Source organism: Trifolium pratense, linkage group LG5, assembly GCF_020283565.1.
Source record: "Trifolium pratense cultivar HEN17-A07 linkage group LG5, ARS_RC_1.1, whole genome shotgun sequence".
NCBI classification, from domain to species: domain Eukaryota; kingdom Viridiplantae; phylum Streptophyta; class Magnoliopsida; order Fabales; family Fabaceae; genus Trifolium; species Trifolium pratense.
Window position 1 is genome coordinate 2,846,468 of NC_060063.1, and position 14,703 is coordinate 2,861,170.

At 32.5% G+C, this 14,703-nt stretch overlaps 2 protein-coding genes across 3 annotated transcripts; one reads left to right on the forward strand and one right to left on the reverse strand.

The window, feature by feature from the left end:
- The first annotated feature begins 5,231 nt into the window (after positions 1-5,231).
- On the forward strand, positions 5,232-9,012 carry LOC123884008 (probable protein arginine N-methyltransferase 1.2). The gene is made up of 9 exons (XM_045932986.1): positions 5,232-5,540; positions 5,665-5,675; positions 6,623-6,778; positions 6,887-6,950; positions 7,069-7,211; positions 7,322-7,409; positions 7,607-7,722; positions 7,876-8,026; positions 8,493-9,012. Exons 1-9 carry the CDS (start codon positions 5,303-5,305, stop codon positions 8,696-8,698), a joined length of 1,173 nt encoding a protein of 390 aa, XP_045788942.1. The 5' UTR covers positions 5,232-5,302; the 3' UTR covers positions 8,699-9,012.
- A 542-nt stretch (positions 9,013-9,554) lies between these two features.
- On the reverse strand, positions 9,555-13,343 carry LOC123884009. 2 transcript variants are annotated; one of them, XM_045932987.1, is made up of 8 exons: positions 13,229-13,343; positions 12,731-12,975; positions 12,514-12,624; positions 12,345-12,413; positions 11,819-11,950; positions 10,401-10,478; positions 10,157-10,294; positions 9,555-10,039 (listed from the first exon to the last, which is right to left on the reverse strand). In XM_045932987.1, exons 2-8 carry the CDS (start codon positions 12,926-12,928, stop codon positions 9,851-9,853), a joined length of 915 nt encoding a protein of 304 aa, XP_045788943.1. In that variant the 5' UTR covers positions 12,929-12,975; positions 13,229-13,343; the 3' UTR covers positions 9,555-9,850. The 2 variants fall into 2 exon arrangements, with proteins under 2 accessions (XP_045788943.1, XP_045788944.1); XM_045932988.1 differs by having other exon boundaries at positions 13,156-13,242.
- Between the last annotated feature and the right edge of the window lie 1,360 nt (positions 13,344-14,703).

Sequence of the window (14,703 nt, forward strand, 5' to 3'; positions counted from 1 at the left end):
ACCGAATGCTTCAATGTGTTGTCGATTTCGAGTCGGGTCTCGGGTTCATGCTCACCCCTACAAAAAATAGAGGTATGGCTCCTTAGAGCACCTTACACGTGTGCAAGGCCGACTTGCTTGTGTGAAATAAATTAAGTTCGTTTAAAATTTTTAGGTATCGTTTAGCCCAACTTATTTTCAACTTTTTACTCCTTAGAAGGAGAAGTCGGGCCAAACAATTTTTTCTAAAAGTACTTGATAAAAAAAGTTGCTTATTTTTTATGTGTAAAATAAATCAATAATGAACTTTTGGAAAAGTTAATATAATGAACTTTTTTTACTCAAAACTAGCTTGGTATGTGTTAGGACTTAGGAGACTTCTTAAGGACATTTACTTGCGAGGGTTAACATAGTCGGTCATAGTATATGATAAGGAGGAATTAGCGCAACATAGGGGTGTGCAAAATATCCGGTCATATGGATATGACTATATCCAAATCTAAAACCAACTCCAAATAACCAGTTATTTGGAAACAGATATTAACCAGATCATTCTAAAAATGGTTGGGTATCCATTATGTAAATCCGGTTTTTTAATTAAATGCCCATATCCATGTCCAAATCCATTGGATTAGACTTTTTTTCGCATTTCTTCATTTTTTGATATGAAACTTTTGACTATTTTTTTTACGCTAATTATCCTATAAAAACCTAAAATCGGCAGAAAAAACCTAAAATTGGCCAAAAGCCCAAAAATCGACTATAAACCCTAAAATCGGCCAAAAATCCAAAAAATTTGCCGAAAAACTAAAAATCGGCCAAAATTCCAAAAATTGACTATAATCCCTAAAATCGGATGAAAACCCAAAAAATCGGCCGAAAAACCAAAAATCAACCGAAAAACCCAAAAAATCGGCCGAAAACCTAAAATCGGCCAAAATCCAAAAAATCGACTATAAACCCTAAAATTGGCCGGCAACCCAAAAAATCGGTAGAAAAAACCTAAAATCAGTCAAAATTCCAAAAATCGACTATAAACCCTAAAATCAGCCGAAAACCCAAAAAATTGGCCGAAAAACCAAAAATCGACCGAAAACCCAAAAAATCGGCCGACAACCTAAAATCGGCCAAAATCCAAAAAATCGACTATAAACCCTAAAATCGGACGGCAACCCGAAAAATCGGCAGAAAAACCTAAAATCGGCCAAAATTCCAAAAATCGACTATAAACCCTAAAATCGGCCGAAAATCCAAAAAATCGGCCGAAAAACCAAAAATCGACCGAAAACCCAAAATCGGCCAACATCCAAAAAATCGGCTGAAGAATCTAAAATCGTCCCTAAACCCAAAAAACTCAGCCGAAAACCTAAAATCGACCCAAAATCCTGAAATTGGCTATAAACCTCAAAATCGGCCGAAAAACCTAAAATCGACTATAAACCCATTTTTCGGCCGATATTAGGGTTTATAGTCAATTTTTTCGTTTTTCGGTCGATTTTTCGTTTTTCGGATGATTTTTTGTTTTTCGGTCAATTTTAGGGTTTATAGTCGATTTTTGGGTTTTTTGCCGATTTTAGGTTTTTCGGCCGATTTTTTGGGTTTAGGGTCGATTTTTGGGTTTTCGATTAATTTTTTGGGTTTTCAGCCGATTTTAGAGTTTATAGTCGATTTTAGGGCCTTTGGTCGATTTTAGGTTTTTCAGCCGATTTTAGGTTTTTCCGCCGATTTTTTCAGTTTTTCGGTCAATTTTTGGGTTTATGGTCGATTTTATTAAAATAAATAAAATTAAATGAAGGAAATTCAATTACATTATCCAAATAAAATATAGGAATTTATTCTATGTATAAAATTCTGATTTCTTTACTATTTTTTTTACACAAGTTTTACTAAATTTAGATTTTTTTCAAAAAAAAAAAAAAAGATTTTTTAAAATTTTCTTAAAACCAGTTTTTAAAATGAAATAATTGATTTTTTTTATCATATTTAAAAATAACCGGTTAAAAATTGGATTTAAAAAATGACCACTTTTAAATTTGGTTTGGTTAAAATAACTGGTTATATATCCATAACCAAATTTATAACCAGTTTTATAACCGGTTTATAATAAAATATGGTTATGGTTATGAATCCAAATCCAATTAAATGGTTTTGGTTTGGATATGGTTTGGTTTGTCAAATTATCTGACCATGCACACCCCTAGCGCAACATGTATTTTTTGAATGCTTGATATTCAGTTTGGTCATATTTTTTTCTATTTTTTTTCTTCTCCTTAAAGTAATAAAGAGATAAACATTTGTGTTTGACCAAACTTCTTCCTATTTTCTATTTCTTTACTTTATTTCTCCAATTCTTTTAAGGAGAAATAGAGCCAAATATAATTTTTTACTTCTCTATTTCTTTTAAGGAGAAGTAAAAAAGTAGAAAATAAGTAGGGTAAAACAGGGATTAGAGACACCTTATACTTCATAAAAGCTCAATCTTATAAGATTGTTCTAAATCTTAAAAAGCTCAATCTTTTTAAACTAACTTAAAAAGCTTAATAAGATTGTTCTAAGGGTGTGTTTGGTAACACAAATAAGCTATCTTATAGCTTATTATATGAGCTTATAAGCTTGTTTCAAAAAATTAGAAGTGTTTGGTAACAAGCATTTTTACTAGCTTATAGTTTTTTTCCGGATGCTATTTCAAGTAGCGTTTAAGCTTATAGCTTCTTACACTTTATTCCATTTTTACTCATTAATTTAATAACTACCCACTCTAAAGAAAAAACTATCCACTATCAATTATGTCATTTTATATTTATTAATCACTTTAAAAGCTAATTTTACCAAATATTTTAATTTCAATTACCTAGTTTTTCCGCTATCGGCTATAAGCTAGCTTTTAACTAATTTATGAAGTTAGTTTAAATATAAGGTGTTGCTTTGAAGTATATATAAGATTAAGCTTTTTTGGTTTTATTTGTTTGAATTATTATTATTAGTTAAATCAATTGTGCCTTTCTCCTTTAGGTTGTTCAGGGGTTAGTGTCACTTGAGTCTATGTGATTTTGATGATGGATGGTGCATCAAAATTGGATTTTGTTACAAATGAAAATTGGTCTTTTATATTTTAAAAATTTTAAGTTAGTCTTTTATATTAATATAAGTTCATCCTTTAAATTAAATTTTGAGTTAATTTTATTTAAAACTTCCACATAACACCATCCTAAATTGTCAATGTATACAAATATGTTAACTGCATGGACTATTTAAACTGTAATTTGACTAAAATGGTTAACTTAAAACTTTTTAAACAGACTTAATTAAAACCTAAAATATCAAACATACAATTAATTGCTCTTTGCTTGCATTTTATTGTTTAGTGGATGCAAATAGGTTTGCATTGGTAGCATTTGTCGGTACAAGTTTTTGGTTCTCAATGATGAGTTATTGGTGTTGGAGATGGTTAAGAGTCATGGTGGTTTTTAGGGACACCCAAAGGGCCAATGCTAGGGTGGGAGACCATGACATGTCTCTCACCGGTGCACCATATGATATGTGGATTGGATTGAATGTGTACATGATATTATGGTGTACTGTCAGTATTATATTATTTATTAATTTTTTTGAAAAAAAAAGTTTTCAATTTTTCCGGATAAAATTTTTCTATTTTTTTTTGGAAAAAAAATTTCGGTTTTTTTTTTCGAAAAAAAAGTTCCAAATTTTTAAGGAAAAAAGTTTCGATTTTAGAAAAAAACAATTCCGGAGTCTTTGCTGAACAAAAAAGTTTTCGTTCTTTTTTCAAAAAAAAAAATTTCGGATATTTTCCGAAAATAAAGTTTCCGATTTTTTTTCTGAAAAAGATCCAATATTTTATTCGGAAAAAAAGTTTCAAATATTTTCTATTTTTTTACTCTTTTTTGTATCGACAATAATTTTTAGGTGAACATTTCGAAACTATTTTTCCCAAAAAATCGGAAACTTTTTTTGGGAAAAATCTGAACTTTTTCCATAAAAAAACAAAAACTTTTTTTTTTTGAAAAATATCCGAAACTTTTTTCCCGAAAAAAGAACGGAAAATTTTTTTCCCAGAAAAACTCTGGAATTGCTTTTATGTGAAATCGAAATTTTTTCCCCCAAAAATCAGGAACTTTTTTTCCAAAAGAAAAAATCGAAAATTTTGTGCCCGAAAAAAAGATAGAAAACTTTTTTCCAGAAAAATTTAAAACTTTTTTTTTTCAAAAAAATATAAATAATATAATACTGACAGTACACCATAATATCATGTACACATTCAATCCAATCCACATATCATATGGTGCACCGGTGAGAGACATGTCATGGTCTCCCACCCTAGCATTGGCCCACCCAAAGGGGCTTGAGATCCTTACAAGTTGGGGTCACACTGCGTCATCATGCTATAACAGTGATGATGATGTTATGTTCCAACAAGATTGAACTTTGTAACATCCTAAAATTGCTCCAAGTCAAGTACTCAAATTTTTATGTTATGTCATATTGAAAAGAAGATAGATCTTGTTAGTACAGTACATGCATAGTACCAATCAATTTTAAGTTATCTTTCAACTATACAATGTCATACCAATCGTCTATCTTATTTCGATGCGAGTTTAGTTCATTTATTTTTTATGTGCAGAGATTATAACCTCGTTTGAATTGGCTATTTTTTTATTTATATAAAATAATTTATGCAAATAAAAAAAATGTTTTATTGTAAGTTTGTTAAAAGAGTTTATCAAAAATGGCTTATAAAAATACAATTTTAGTTAGTGAGAACTTATGAATTAACCTTTCCTTCAAAAAAAAAACTTATGAATTAACCTGAAAACTTAATTATTTGCATAAACTATTTTTCATAAGCTCAAAAATAAGTCAATCCAAACTATTTTTTATTTGTTTTAAAAGAAACATTGTTAAATAAAATATTTTATAAAAATCACATCATTGAAAAAGTGTCAACTATGAGCCCGTTTTGCGTATATAATGCAATGTTGTGCCAATTAAGTTAAATTCATGGGACAACTATAAGCCTGTTTATTCGAGATTAAGAAAATTGGAAATTTTTGCATTCAATAATTTAGAGATTTTATAAAAAAGTCGAATAAATTTTGTGTTTATCTTATAAAAAAAAAACAAATTGTGTTTATTTATTAAAAAAATCTAGTTTTAAAAAAATAAAAATAAATTTAAAAGATTTAATAATAATTTAAAAAAGTAAAAGATTTTGCAAGTTGATAGTGGGAGTGGGAGCAAACAAACGTTGATAAAACCTAATAAAAGCTAAAACCCTAATTTTGCAATTTGCAGTGTCCACTAGTTCATGGGTCGGCGTAGAAACAAGAATCAAACCAACCAAGAAGAAAACAAGAGTAACAATAACAACAACAACAACAACAACATGGACAACAACAACCACCTTCGATTCCAAGATGCTGACGAGGTAATTGAGGATGCTGCTGAAACATCCAACCTCGACCAATCAATGGGTGGTTGTGAACTTGATGATTCCAATGACAAAACCAGCGCCGATTACTACTTTGATTCTTACTCTCACTTTGGTAATTTCAATAAAGTCTCAATCTTTTTCTTTTTCCCCAATTTTTTTTTAATTAATGTGTTATTTTTTGTTCTTAAATCAATAAACTTGACAACTAATATTTGTGTCTTTGTTTGTTTTTGCAGGAATTCATGAAGTAAGTGTTCTCAACAACATGGATGCATTCTGTTGTTGTGTTTTATTGTTTCCTAGCTGTTAAGAATTGGTTTTACTATAGTCCCGTTTGAATAAGTAGCTTATTTTGCGGCAGCTTATAGCTAAGTGCTTATGTATAAGTATATTTTTATAATAAAAGATAAAACAAAGTAAACTTTTTTTTTTTTTTTTTTTTTCGTATGAGCTATAAACTGTTTTCATAAGCTATCCTGGAGAACTTATGAAAATAAGCTAGCAGCTTATAGCTAAGTGCTTATGTATAAGTATATTTTTATAATAAAATAAAGTGAACTTTTTTTTTCGTATAAGCTATAAACTGTTTTCATAAGCTATCCTGTAGAACTTATGAAAATAAGCTAAAAATGGCTTATGAAAATGTTCACCCAAACAGTCTTACTAGTTACAAGTGCTTATGTCTTTAGATAAGTTCAAATAAGTCCAAATAGGTGCTATGTTGTTAATTTTAATGTATGTTGCGTAACTACTAAGTACATGGCATGGGTACTCCTAAAATGGTGAAGTACTCGTACCTGGTACCCGTACAGATATCTATGGTACGGAACATTCCTTACCCATTTTTGCTCGGTTGATTCGCCGTGGTGAATACCTCAAAAACGTGCATTTCAGTTCAGTTATCTCTCTCTCTTGATTTTGATGAAAATAGTGCATACGTTAGCCAAAAAAGTAAATCTCTGAAGCATAACGATAGTAATTCACTCAAAAAGTATATTTTTTAATATTTTATACTAACGTACCCGCACCTTTGTTTTTTAAATTTTGCCGTATTCCGTACGTATCCATCATAGGTACATTGAAAGCATTGGCTGCATTTGTGGATTGTAACTTGCTGTTTATTGCGAACTTGAGATGCATTCTTTTCATGCTTGATGTAGAAAGATATGTTCTAACCTGTTTTTGGCATTGCAGGAAATGTTGAAGGACACTGTAAGAACCAAAACATATCAAAATGTTATTTATCAGAATAAGTTTTTATTCAAGAATAAAGTAGTTCTTGATGTCGGTGCCGGGACTGGGATTTTATCACTGTTCTGTGCCAAAGCAGGGGCAGCACATGTCTATGCAGTGAGTTTTTAAATTTCCTTTTATTATGTTGTGCTCTTAGTCACGATGATATATGGAATGTATTCTAGATAATTTTCAACTCAACCATTTTAAATTTTGCTAACTCAGGTCGAGTGCTCTCAAATGGCTGATAGGGCAAAGGAAATAGTTGAAGCTAATGGTTTCTCTGAAGGTAGTATCATTGATATATTTGTATTATTCTATATTTACTATTCCGTATATTCCCTTTTTGTAGAGGGAATGATTGTGAAAGCCGCTCACTATAATTACTATAATGTTGTTTTCTACAGTTATAACAGTTTTGAAAGGGAAGATTGAAGAACTTGAACTTCCAGTTCCTAAGGTTGATATAATCATTTCCGAATGGATGGGATATTTCTTGTTGTTTGAGAATATGTTAAATTCTGTGCTCTATGCACGTGACAAATGGCTTGTAAGTTACATTTTCCTTACTCTTGTTGATAATTGGTTGATTATGTATTGCATGTACAAGAATCTCGTGGTCATAACTTTTACACTGCTTTTTTTCTTCTTTTTCTATAGGTGGATGATGGAGTTATTTTACCGGATATTGCATCGCTCCACATTACTGCCATTGAAGATAAAGATTACAAAGAAGATAAAATTGAGTGTGAGCAATTTACCCGTCTTGCTAAATATGATTACGTGTCTTTTACGTGTCTTTGACAAATTGATGCCGATTGCTGCTGTTGAAAACCTTGAAATTCTAGCTGTGTATAAATTTTATAAAAACAAAAATGACATTTTCGTCATTGGGTGTATTTGATTTTCTTTTTAATTATATTACATGTTTATTTTCCATATCAGTTTGGAATAATGTCTATGGATTTGACATGAGCTGCATCAAGAAGCAAGCCTTGATGGAGCCTCTTGTTGACACAGTAGACCAGAATCAGATTGCAACGAACTCTCAGCTACTCAAGGTTAGTAATTGAAGCTCTTATGATTCTTTTATGTTTGATGTACCTTACATTGTATGTTACATATAATGATGTCCACAACAGTAGTTTTGCATTTTCATTTTTGTTAGAATTGCAAGATTTGTATTTTGTACTGACTGGTTCATTTTTGTTCAGTCCATGAACATCTCAAAAATGTCCGCAGGAGATTGTTCATTCACAGCACCTTTTAAGCTTGTAGCTGTTCGTGACGATTTTATTCATGCTCTTGTGGCATATTTTGATGTATCATTTACAAAGTGTCATAAATTGATGGGCTTTTCAACAGGTTAGTTCACTTCTACTTAGTTCTTCATACTTGTGGTTTGGTTTTGTCTACTTAATATTTTAGTGTCGTAATCTATCAATTGGTGAAAAATAGTACAATTTTTATACATTGAACTTCGCCTCTTGATAAAGACCTAAGTTATTAGATAATTAAACGGAGAGGGGGGAACAAAATTAGAAACGGTGAACATTGAAGTTGGTTTATTGATATTTTTTTATAGTTTGCATGTAGAAATTTGACAGTAATTTTTCTTTTTAAAAAAAAACTTTGGGAGGGGGGGGGGGGGGGGGGCAATTATTATAAATTACAGTGCTACTAATAACCATTTTATGACTTTCTTAGAGGGAATTTAAACTAAACTCTGTCGGGTTCTAAAGTAAAACTCTTACCACTGATCTGACACCTCATTGGCTATGATGATAATTTGCTTTTAACTAGGACTCATTTTTCGTGTGCATTAATGCAGGGCCAAAATCGCGGAGTACGCATTGGAAACAAACAGTCCTATATCTGGAAGATGTCTTGACCATTTGTGAGGGGGAGACAATTGTAGGGAGTATGACTGTGGCCCCAAATAAAAAGAATCCTCGTGATGTTGATATAATGCTCAAGTATTCATTGAATGGAAGGCGATGCAATGCTTCGAGGGTTCAATATTACAAGATGCGTTGATTCTTGCTTTCCCTCTGCATGGTCTCCAATTTTGTGAAATTTTGAAAACAATTTGAAGCTGCCAATTAAGGACTGTAACTTATTGTTTTTCTATCTGAATTCTTTCTCATATTTGTACCCAATTCTGTTCTGGTCCATCTGGATGTAATGGTGAAATTTGAAATTCTATTTATTGTTTACAATTTATTTCTGATCCAGAGGATGATTTCAACAAATATATTTATTGCCTTAAGTCTGCCAATTTGCTTAACTGTGTATGTGCTATAATCAAGGGTTTAAATGGGGAAAGATTTAGCATTATTTGGTTGTTTTAATCCTTAACTGTGTATGTGCTTTAATCCTTATTTGATTTGAACTGTTGGTTTGTTTTTTATTTAAAAAAGCAACATATGGTTTGCACAGGTGAGATATGTCTTGTCTGGTACACATTTGGGGACAAAAATCAAAGGTGAGAGAGTGAGAGGAATATGAAAATGCTTATTAACTGCATCAATGAACCACAATCTAGAAAACATAAAATCGTCCATAAACCTAAACTCAGCACTCGGGGACTGTCTCCCCAACCCGCAAAAACTATCATCAGATGCCATCATAGATCCATCGCAACGCTCTGCTTCTTTCATGTCCGTTTACATCAAATTTCTCGTTTTTTGATAAGGTTTTGGTATTGTAAATATCTCAACTTTCTCAATCTTCAAACTCATTCTTCTTTTTTCTTTATAATTTTAACTCTAAGTTGATTGTTTCTTTATTCTATTAACACCAATGAGGAAATTCAGAATTTCAGATATGGTGATGGGACACTGTAAATTGATTGTCAAAACTTTCAAAAATGGATGTCAGTGAATCTCAAAAGTGGGGAAGGGTGAACAATGAAACTCCCTGGAAAACACCTTAAACATCACTATAGTTTAGCTGGTATAATACACCCTCATACATAATTGCCTCACTAATAAAATACATGTAAATATATAGCAAACCCTTGATTGGGATATGCATCACTCAAAGTGGTGATTGTAAAGTTCTCCTTTGATTGCCTCCAAATATTCCTACTTCCGATCTGTCTTAGGTGTAGTACCGGTAACTAAACATTGCGGAAATGCCTTGCAATTCTTCCATAATCATAAGATGCAGAGTTAGTTTATGAGAGCTCTAAAGCTCTGATTTAGAACTCTTTGAAGACTTTGAAGAGGTTGTCTTCTTTCCTTTCCACCACCGTTGTATACGATTGGAAACTTTGGTTGCATGTTTCTTAAGCGTTGTGCTTGTGTCCACAATTCCTTTTCTTATCTTCTGCTTCCAATCACCTTTTTCATTTTCTTTTGATCTCAAAACTTTTCCCTGCAAGTTGTAGTATATTCAAAATATGAGTAATCTTAAAACATTTTAAGCCAATGAAATCTTGAAAGGAAAAAAAAACACATTTCAATCACTATTAATGAAATAAGATAGTGGTACCAATTTTGAAGGAAAGCCTGCGTCACCTTCATCATCCTCCTCGTCCTCATCATCATCTTCATTTTCACCGCCAAAATTTTTCATGTTCATTAAATCATCTCTTGAGTACATTTTCATGCCGGGTGCTCCTGGCATACCCTGAAGCAAGAATTATGTGTGGTATGATCATAATGTCTCACTAGCGAGGATCATAATGCATCATATACAGTCATGTAGAAATATAGAGAGGAAAAAAAAACAATACCTCCATAGATTTTAATAGTTTTTCCATTTCAGCCTCCTTAGAAGACTTTGCAACAAATGGTTCACCAGGAGTCCTGTCCTGTAACACACAGATAGACCTTCAAATGACAACTCAAGCAAAAATATCATAGGGTGGAACTGAAATACCTAATTCAAACAATAATGCTAGGTGCATGTGAAGTTAAGTACTATAAAGGTGACCTGATCCAGTGCTATGAAGCTCCCACCATGGTTTAGGGAAGGGTTGGATCAATTGCAGATTTATCACAAAGTTGAGTCGAGGGAAGTTAAATACTACCTTACCAGAAATGAAGTTTTATCTTCCAAATTACAACATAGTCTGAAGTAGGGATAATTTATCGATGGAGTAGAGTCCACAAAGTAAGGACAATCTATAATTGATGAGGTAGAGTTTAGGTCCTAAAATGGATAAAATGTAAGGGTAATGTGGGGTGTTGTTTGCTTTGCTGATAGATTAATCGTAGTTTAGAACATAAAATCTGAATAACTCAACATTTTAGTCCATAATATTGTATGAGTCGGTAAATTTAGTCCCTTAAATTGAACGTCGACCAATATAGTCCTATTTCCAAATTTAGAACCACAATTTTTACAGTTTTATGCTAACTTTAATGCAACAAAAGACTATTCAAATCAATGTTTAAGTTTTTCATTGATTTTGATGGATGTTTATTAGAAAAATATTTTGATTGAGGAACTAAATTGATTAGTGTTATTTAAATTAAAGGACTAATTTTCTATTTTGTAAATGTAAGGGACTAATTTGCTCGATCCTTACAATTTCAAGGACCAAAATATGCTAATCTATTCCATCAAATCTAAGCAATTGGACATAAAATCGAGTTCATGAGAAAGTAAAGGGAAGAATGGAGAAGCAGAGTTCCATTGTTCAGGAGTTGAAAACTTATTTGATGTGGAAATATATTTGTCAGATTGCATTAGGGTTTGTTGTGGCGTTGAAATAATAAATTTGAAAAAAGATAAAGAAAAAAGAAAGGCATGAAACATTTAACAATAGAAACTTCACCTAAATAAACTAAAATAGTATAATTTAAATAACTAAGATAGACCATTAGCAGTGCTACCACACATACTTAACTGTTTTTCTTTTCTTGTTTGACAATGAACCCTATAAAAACAAGTTGAATGCTTCTTAAAGTGTATGGTTAACCATACAATACCAAGCAGGAAAACAATCAAGATCCCAAAAAATTGATGGTAAAGCATGATTTTTATGCAGAACAAAGAAGCAGCAGCAGCAGCCTCCACAAACTTAATACTAAACATGATTAAAACTATTTATAACAAATTCACAATCAACCTGGATAAGTTAGTTTTATCAAAGCTTGCGCCATTCATAAAAATATACCAGGAGCATCAATTTCAGATGATGGTTACCTTAGGGACAGGAGGTGGCTTTGTATTGCATGATTTGCTCAGGTCTTTACACAGATAATTGAACAGTGAGTCAATGTCATGCTTAGATTTATATAGATATTCAGCAACATCAGTATCAGAATATCCCATAACCTGTAAATACCAAATTACTAATTTAGGAATCACAAAACCAACCAAGAATTTGAAGTGAAGATATTTGAAATATACAAATGCATAACTAGCAGAGAATGCACAATTCAGATCACGAATGTTGCACCATCAACACAGTATTCTAAATTGATAGATAATAAACATTAATGAAACTTGTTCCTTTATTTCCCCTCTTTTCCGATAATTTTTCCATTTCAGAACCAAAAGAGAAAAAAGGTGTAATTTGTGAGTGTACATAATTCACATGTAACAAACATAAGCAAGCCTAGGTGATTGGTGCACAGTGTCTGAGTGTTGTAAACCCAGGGTATTGAGTTGGATTCCTACTGATCAATAAAAGAGAAGCAAGGAGTGAAGGAAGATAAAAGTATCATACATCCTGACAAGCACGCTCAATTGTCTTGCATTCAGAATTGCACTGTCCTTCAGAGTCATGCTCCACCAGCTGATAAACACCAAAAGAAAATGGCATAGCAATTTCAAACTATGTACCAAAAATTCCACAAACCATTGATAAAAAATATTGAAAAGTTGGAACCTCTTACCTCCAACCTATCTTCTTTTTCTACAATATCTATACGCAATATCCAATCCGCTTCAACCTTTTTCAGATTACAAACATTCTCTGCTATCTCAATGATCTGGTACTCCGAGATCTAACAACCAAAAACACACAAACAGTTCTAGTGAGTGCATACAGTTCTAGCACATAAAAACCTACACCACACAATGAAGCACAAAATAAAAGAACAAAATAACAACCTTCTTGGGAGAAATCTCAGCTTTCTTGCTCTGAACTTGCTGATACAGCTGTTTTGCAAGAATCTCACAAACTTGACACTTTATATATGGTATATCCTCCTTTCTAGCGATCCCAACCGGTTTTTTGGAGCAGTGTGAGAGAGGAATCGATGATGCAATCACCACTGATACAAATAGAAACCAAAACACTCCCTTCATCTTTCCAACCAGTAGCGTGTTCAGGACCTTCGGACAGCGTGTGGAAACTATTTTAAAAAATCAATAATTATCATCACAAATATGAAAAGAAGATCAACAATATGGTAAATGTAGGGTTTAAGAGTGAAATTGAAATTGGAGAATCATAAAAAATTCAAACAATCAATTAGCTATTTCAATTCCCAATCACATGAAATGAAAATCAAAAAATAAATTTGGATTCATACATTAATCTAGGGTTTTGTTAAAAGAAAATTGGGAATAGAATTGAAGAGGTTAATGGGAAGAAAGAGAACGAACCAGTGGAGTCTCCGGCACAGAGTCAGAGAGTGAGAGGGAAGAAAGAGAACGAACTAGTGAAGTCTTCGTCAAAAATTTAATTTTTTTTCACTTGTGATTGGTCCATGGAAGCACAAAAATGGTGGGTCCCATTATATCAACCAATAAGGATGAAGATAACACGTGTAGTACGCTTTTATTTTTTATTTTTTTTGGTAGAAAAAAGAGGGCTAAAGCCCAAAATAAAAAGAACTACAGAGTCGAACGAATATTTCTAGGCATGCAAGTCCCGAAAAAATCATCAAAAAGGAGTCTCGAAACCTCACCGGGAGGATTCTCCATAACATGAATATTAAAAAAGTCTAAGGAGAAGCTAGAATTAGCTCGCCAATCAGCACTTTTATTTCCCTCCCGCCAGGTATGATTGAAATGCACCTACCAATTCAACTTTAAAAGCGATTGTATACGACGCACCAAGGTTGGAGGATTGCCATTAATTTTAACTTTCCTTGTGATCATGTCTATTAGAGATTTTGAGTCGCTTTCTACTTCTAGATGATGGAAACCCTGACTCCAAGCAAGCTTCATTCTCAAGTACATTCCCCACATTTCAGCGCAAAGAGCGTCACAAGTTCCAATTTTACGCGCATATCCTTTAATCCATCTGCCATCAGAGTTCCGAAAGAGTCCACCACAACCAGCTAGACCCAAAGAATTCTTGAAGGCTCCGTCACAGTTAAGCTTAATTCACCCCTCCCGAGGTCTTTTCCATCCAATGAAAATAGTGTCGCATCTACGGGTATTCATAAGATGTCTGGTGTAATTATCTATATCATCAACCATCTTGAGAATCATGAAAATTGGATCAGTCGGACGCTGAAATTCCTCCTCGAATATATTTTTGTTCCTCCACATCCAAATGTACCAACACGCCACCATAAAAGTTGTTATCCACTTCTTGTTCTGATTGTTGATATTCTTGAAGATCCAATCCCTACATTCAAGAGAGAAAAAATTAGAGATATTATTAGAAGGTACTAACCTTATCCATGTTTGTGTACGCTTTTAATTTATTTAAGAAAACTTTCAATTTTTCTATAGTATTTGTAGACTTTGGTCAATGTGGTCCCAAATATTTTTTTTTTGAACCAAAGTATCTCCGCGCATAACTGCAGAGATTAATTCTCTCGAGATAATTGAGATGTATTTAAGGAGTTGGCTTCTCCCAACAAATATTTATTTATTGCAAAGAAATGTGATGATTAAATTTGAATTTATGGGGTCCTCGTGAGTTTAGCTCAGTTGGTAGTGACATCAACATTTTATATGCAGAGTCGGAGTTCGAACCTCGAACACTCCACTTATCCATCTTTAAAGGTGGAATATGAAGCTACTAACTCTATACATAATGGATCAAATGTGCAACGAATACCAAGTTTACAGAATACACCGTTAAATTGAAAGTTTATATCATATATCATCTATGTTAAATTTAC

What these genes read in the sequence shown, in the direction of transcription:
- LOC123884008 (XM_045932986.1), top strand. Translation starts at nt 5,303, where the DNA reads ATGGGTCGGCGTAGAAACAAGAATCAAACCAACCAAGAAGAAAACAAG. An exon ending in GGGCAGCACATGTCTATGCA is followed by an intron (nt 6,779 to 6,886) that starts GTGAGTTTTTAA and finishes TTGCTAACTCAG; the next exon opens with GTCGAGTGCTCTCAAATGGC. An exon ending in ATGCACGTGACAAATGGCTT is followed by an intron (nt 7,212 to 7,321) that starts GTAAGTTACATT and finishes CTTTTTCTATAG; the next exon opens with GTGGATGATGGAGTTATTTT.
- LOC123884009 (XM_045932987.1), bottom strand. Translation starts at nt 12,928, where the DNA reads ATGAAGGGAGTGTTTTGGTTTCTATTTGTATCAGTGGTGATTGCATCA. An exon ending in CTGAGATTTCTCCCAAGAAG is followed by an intron (nt 12,625 to 12,730) that starts GTTGTTATTTTG and finishes TTTGGTTGTTAG; the next exon opens with ATCTCGGAGTACCAGATCAT. An exon ending in CAGGCTTTCCTTCAAAATTG is followed by an intron (nt 10,040 to 10,156) that starts GTACCACTATCT and finishes TACAACTTGCAG; the next exon opens with GGAAAAGTTTTGAGATCAAA.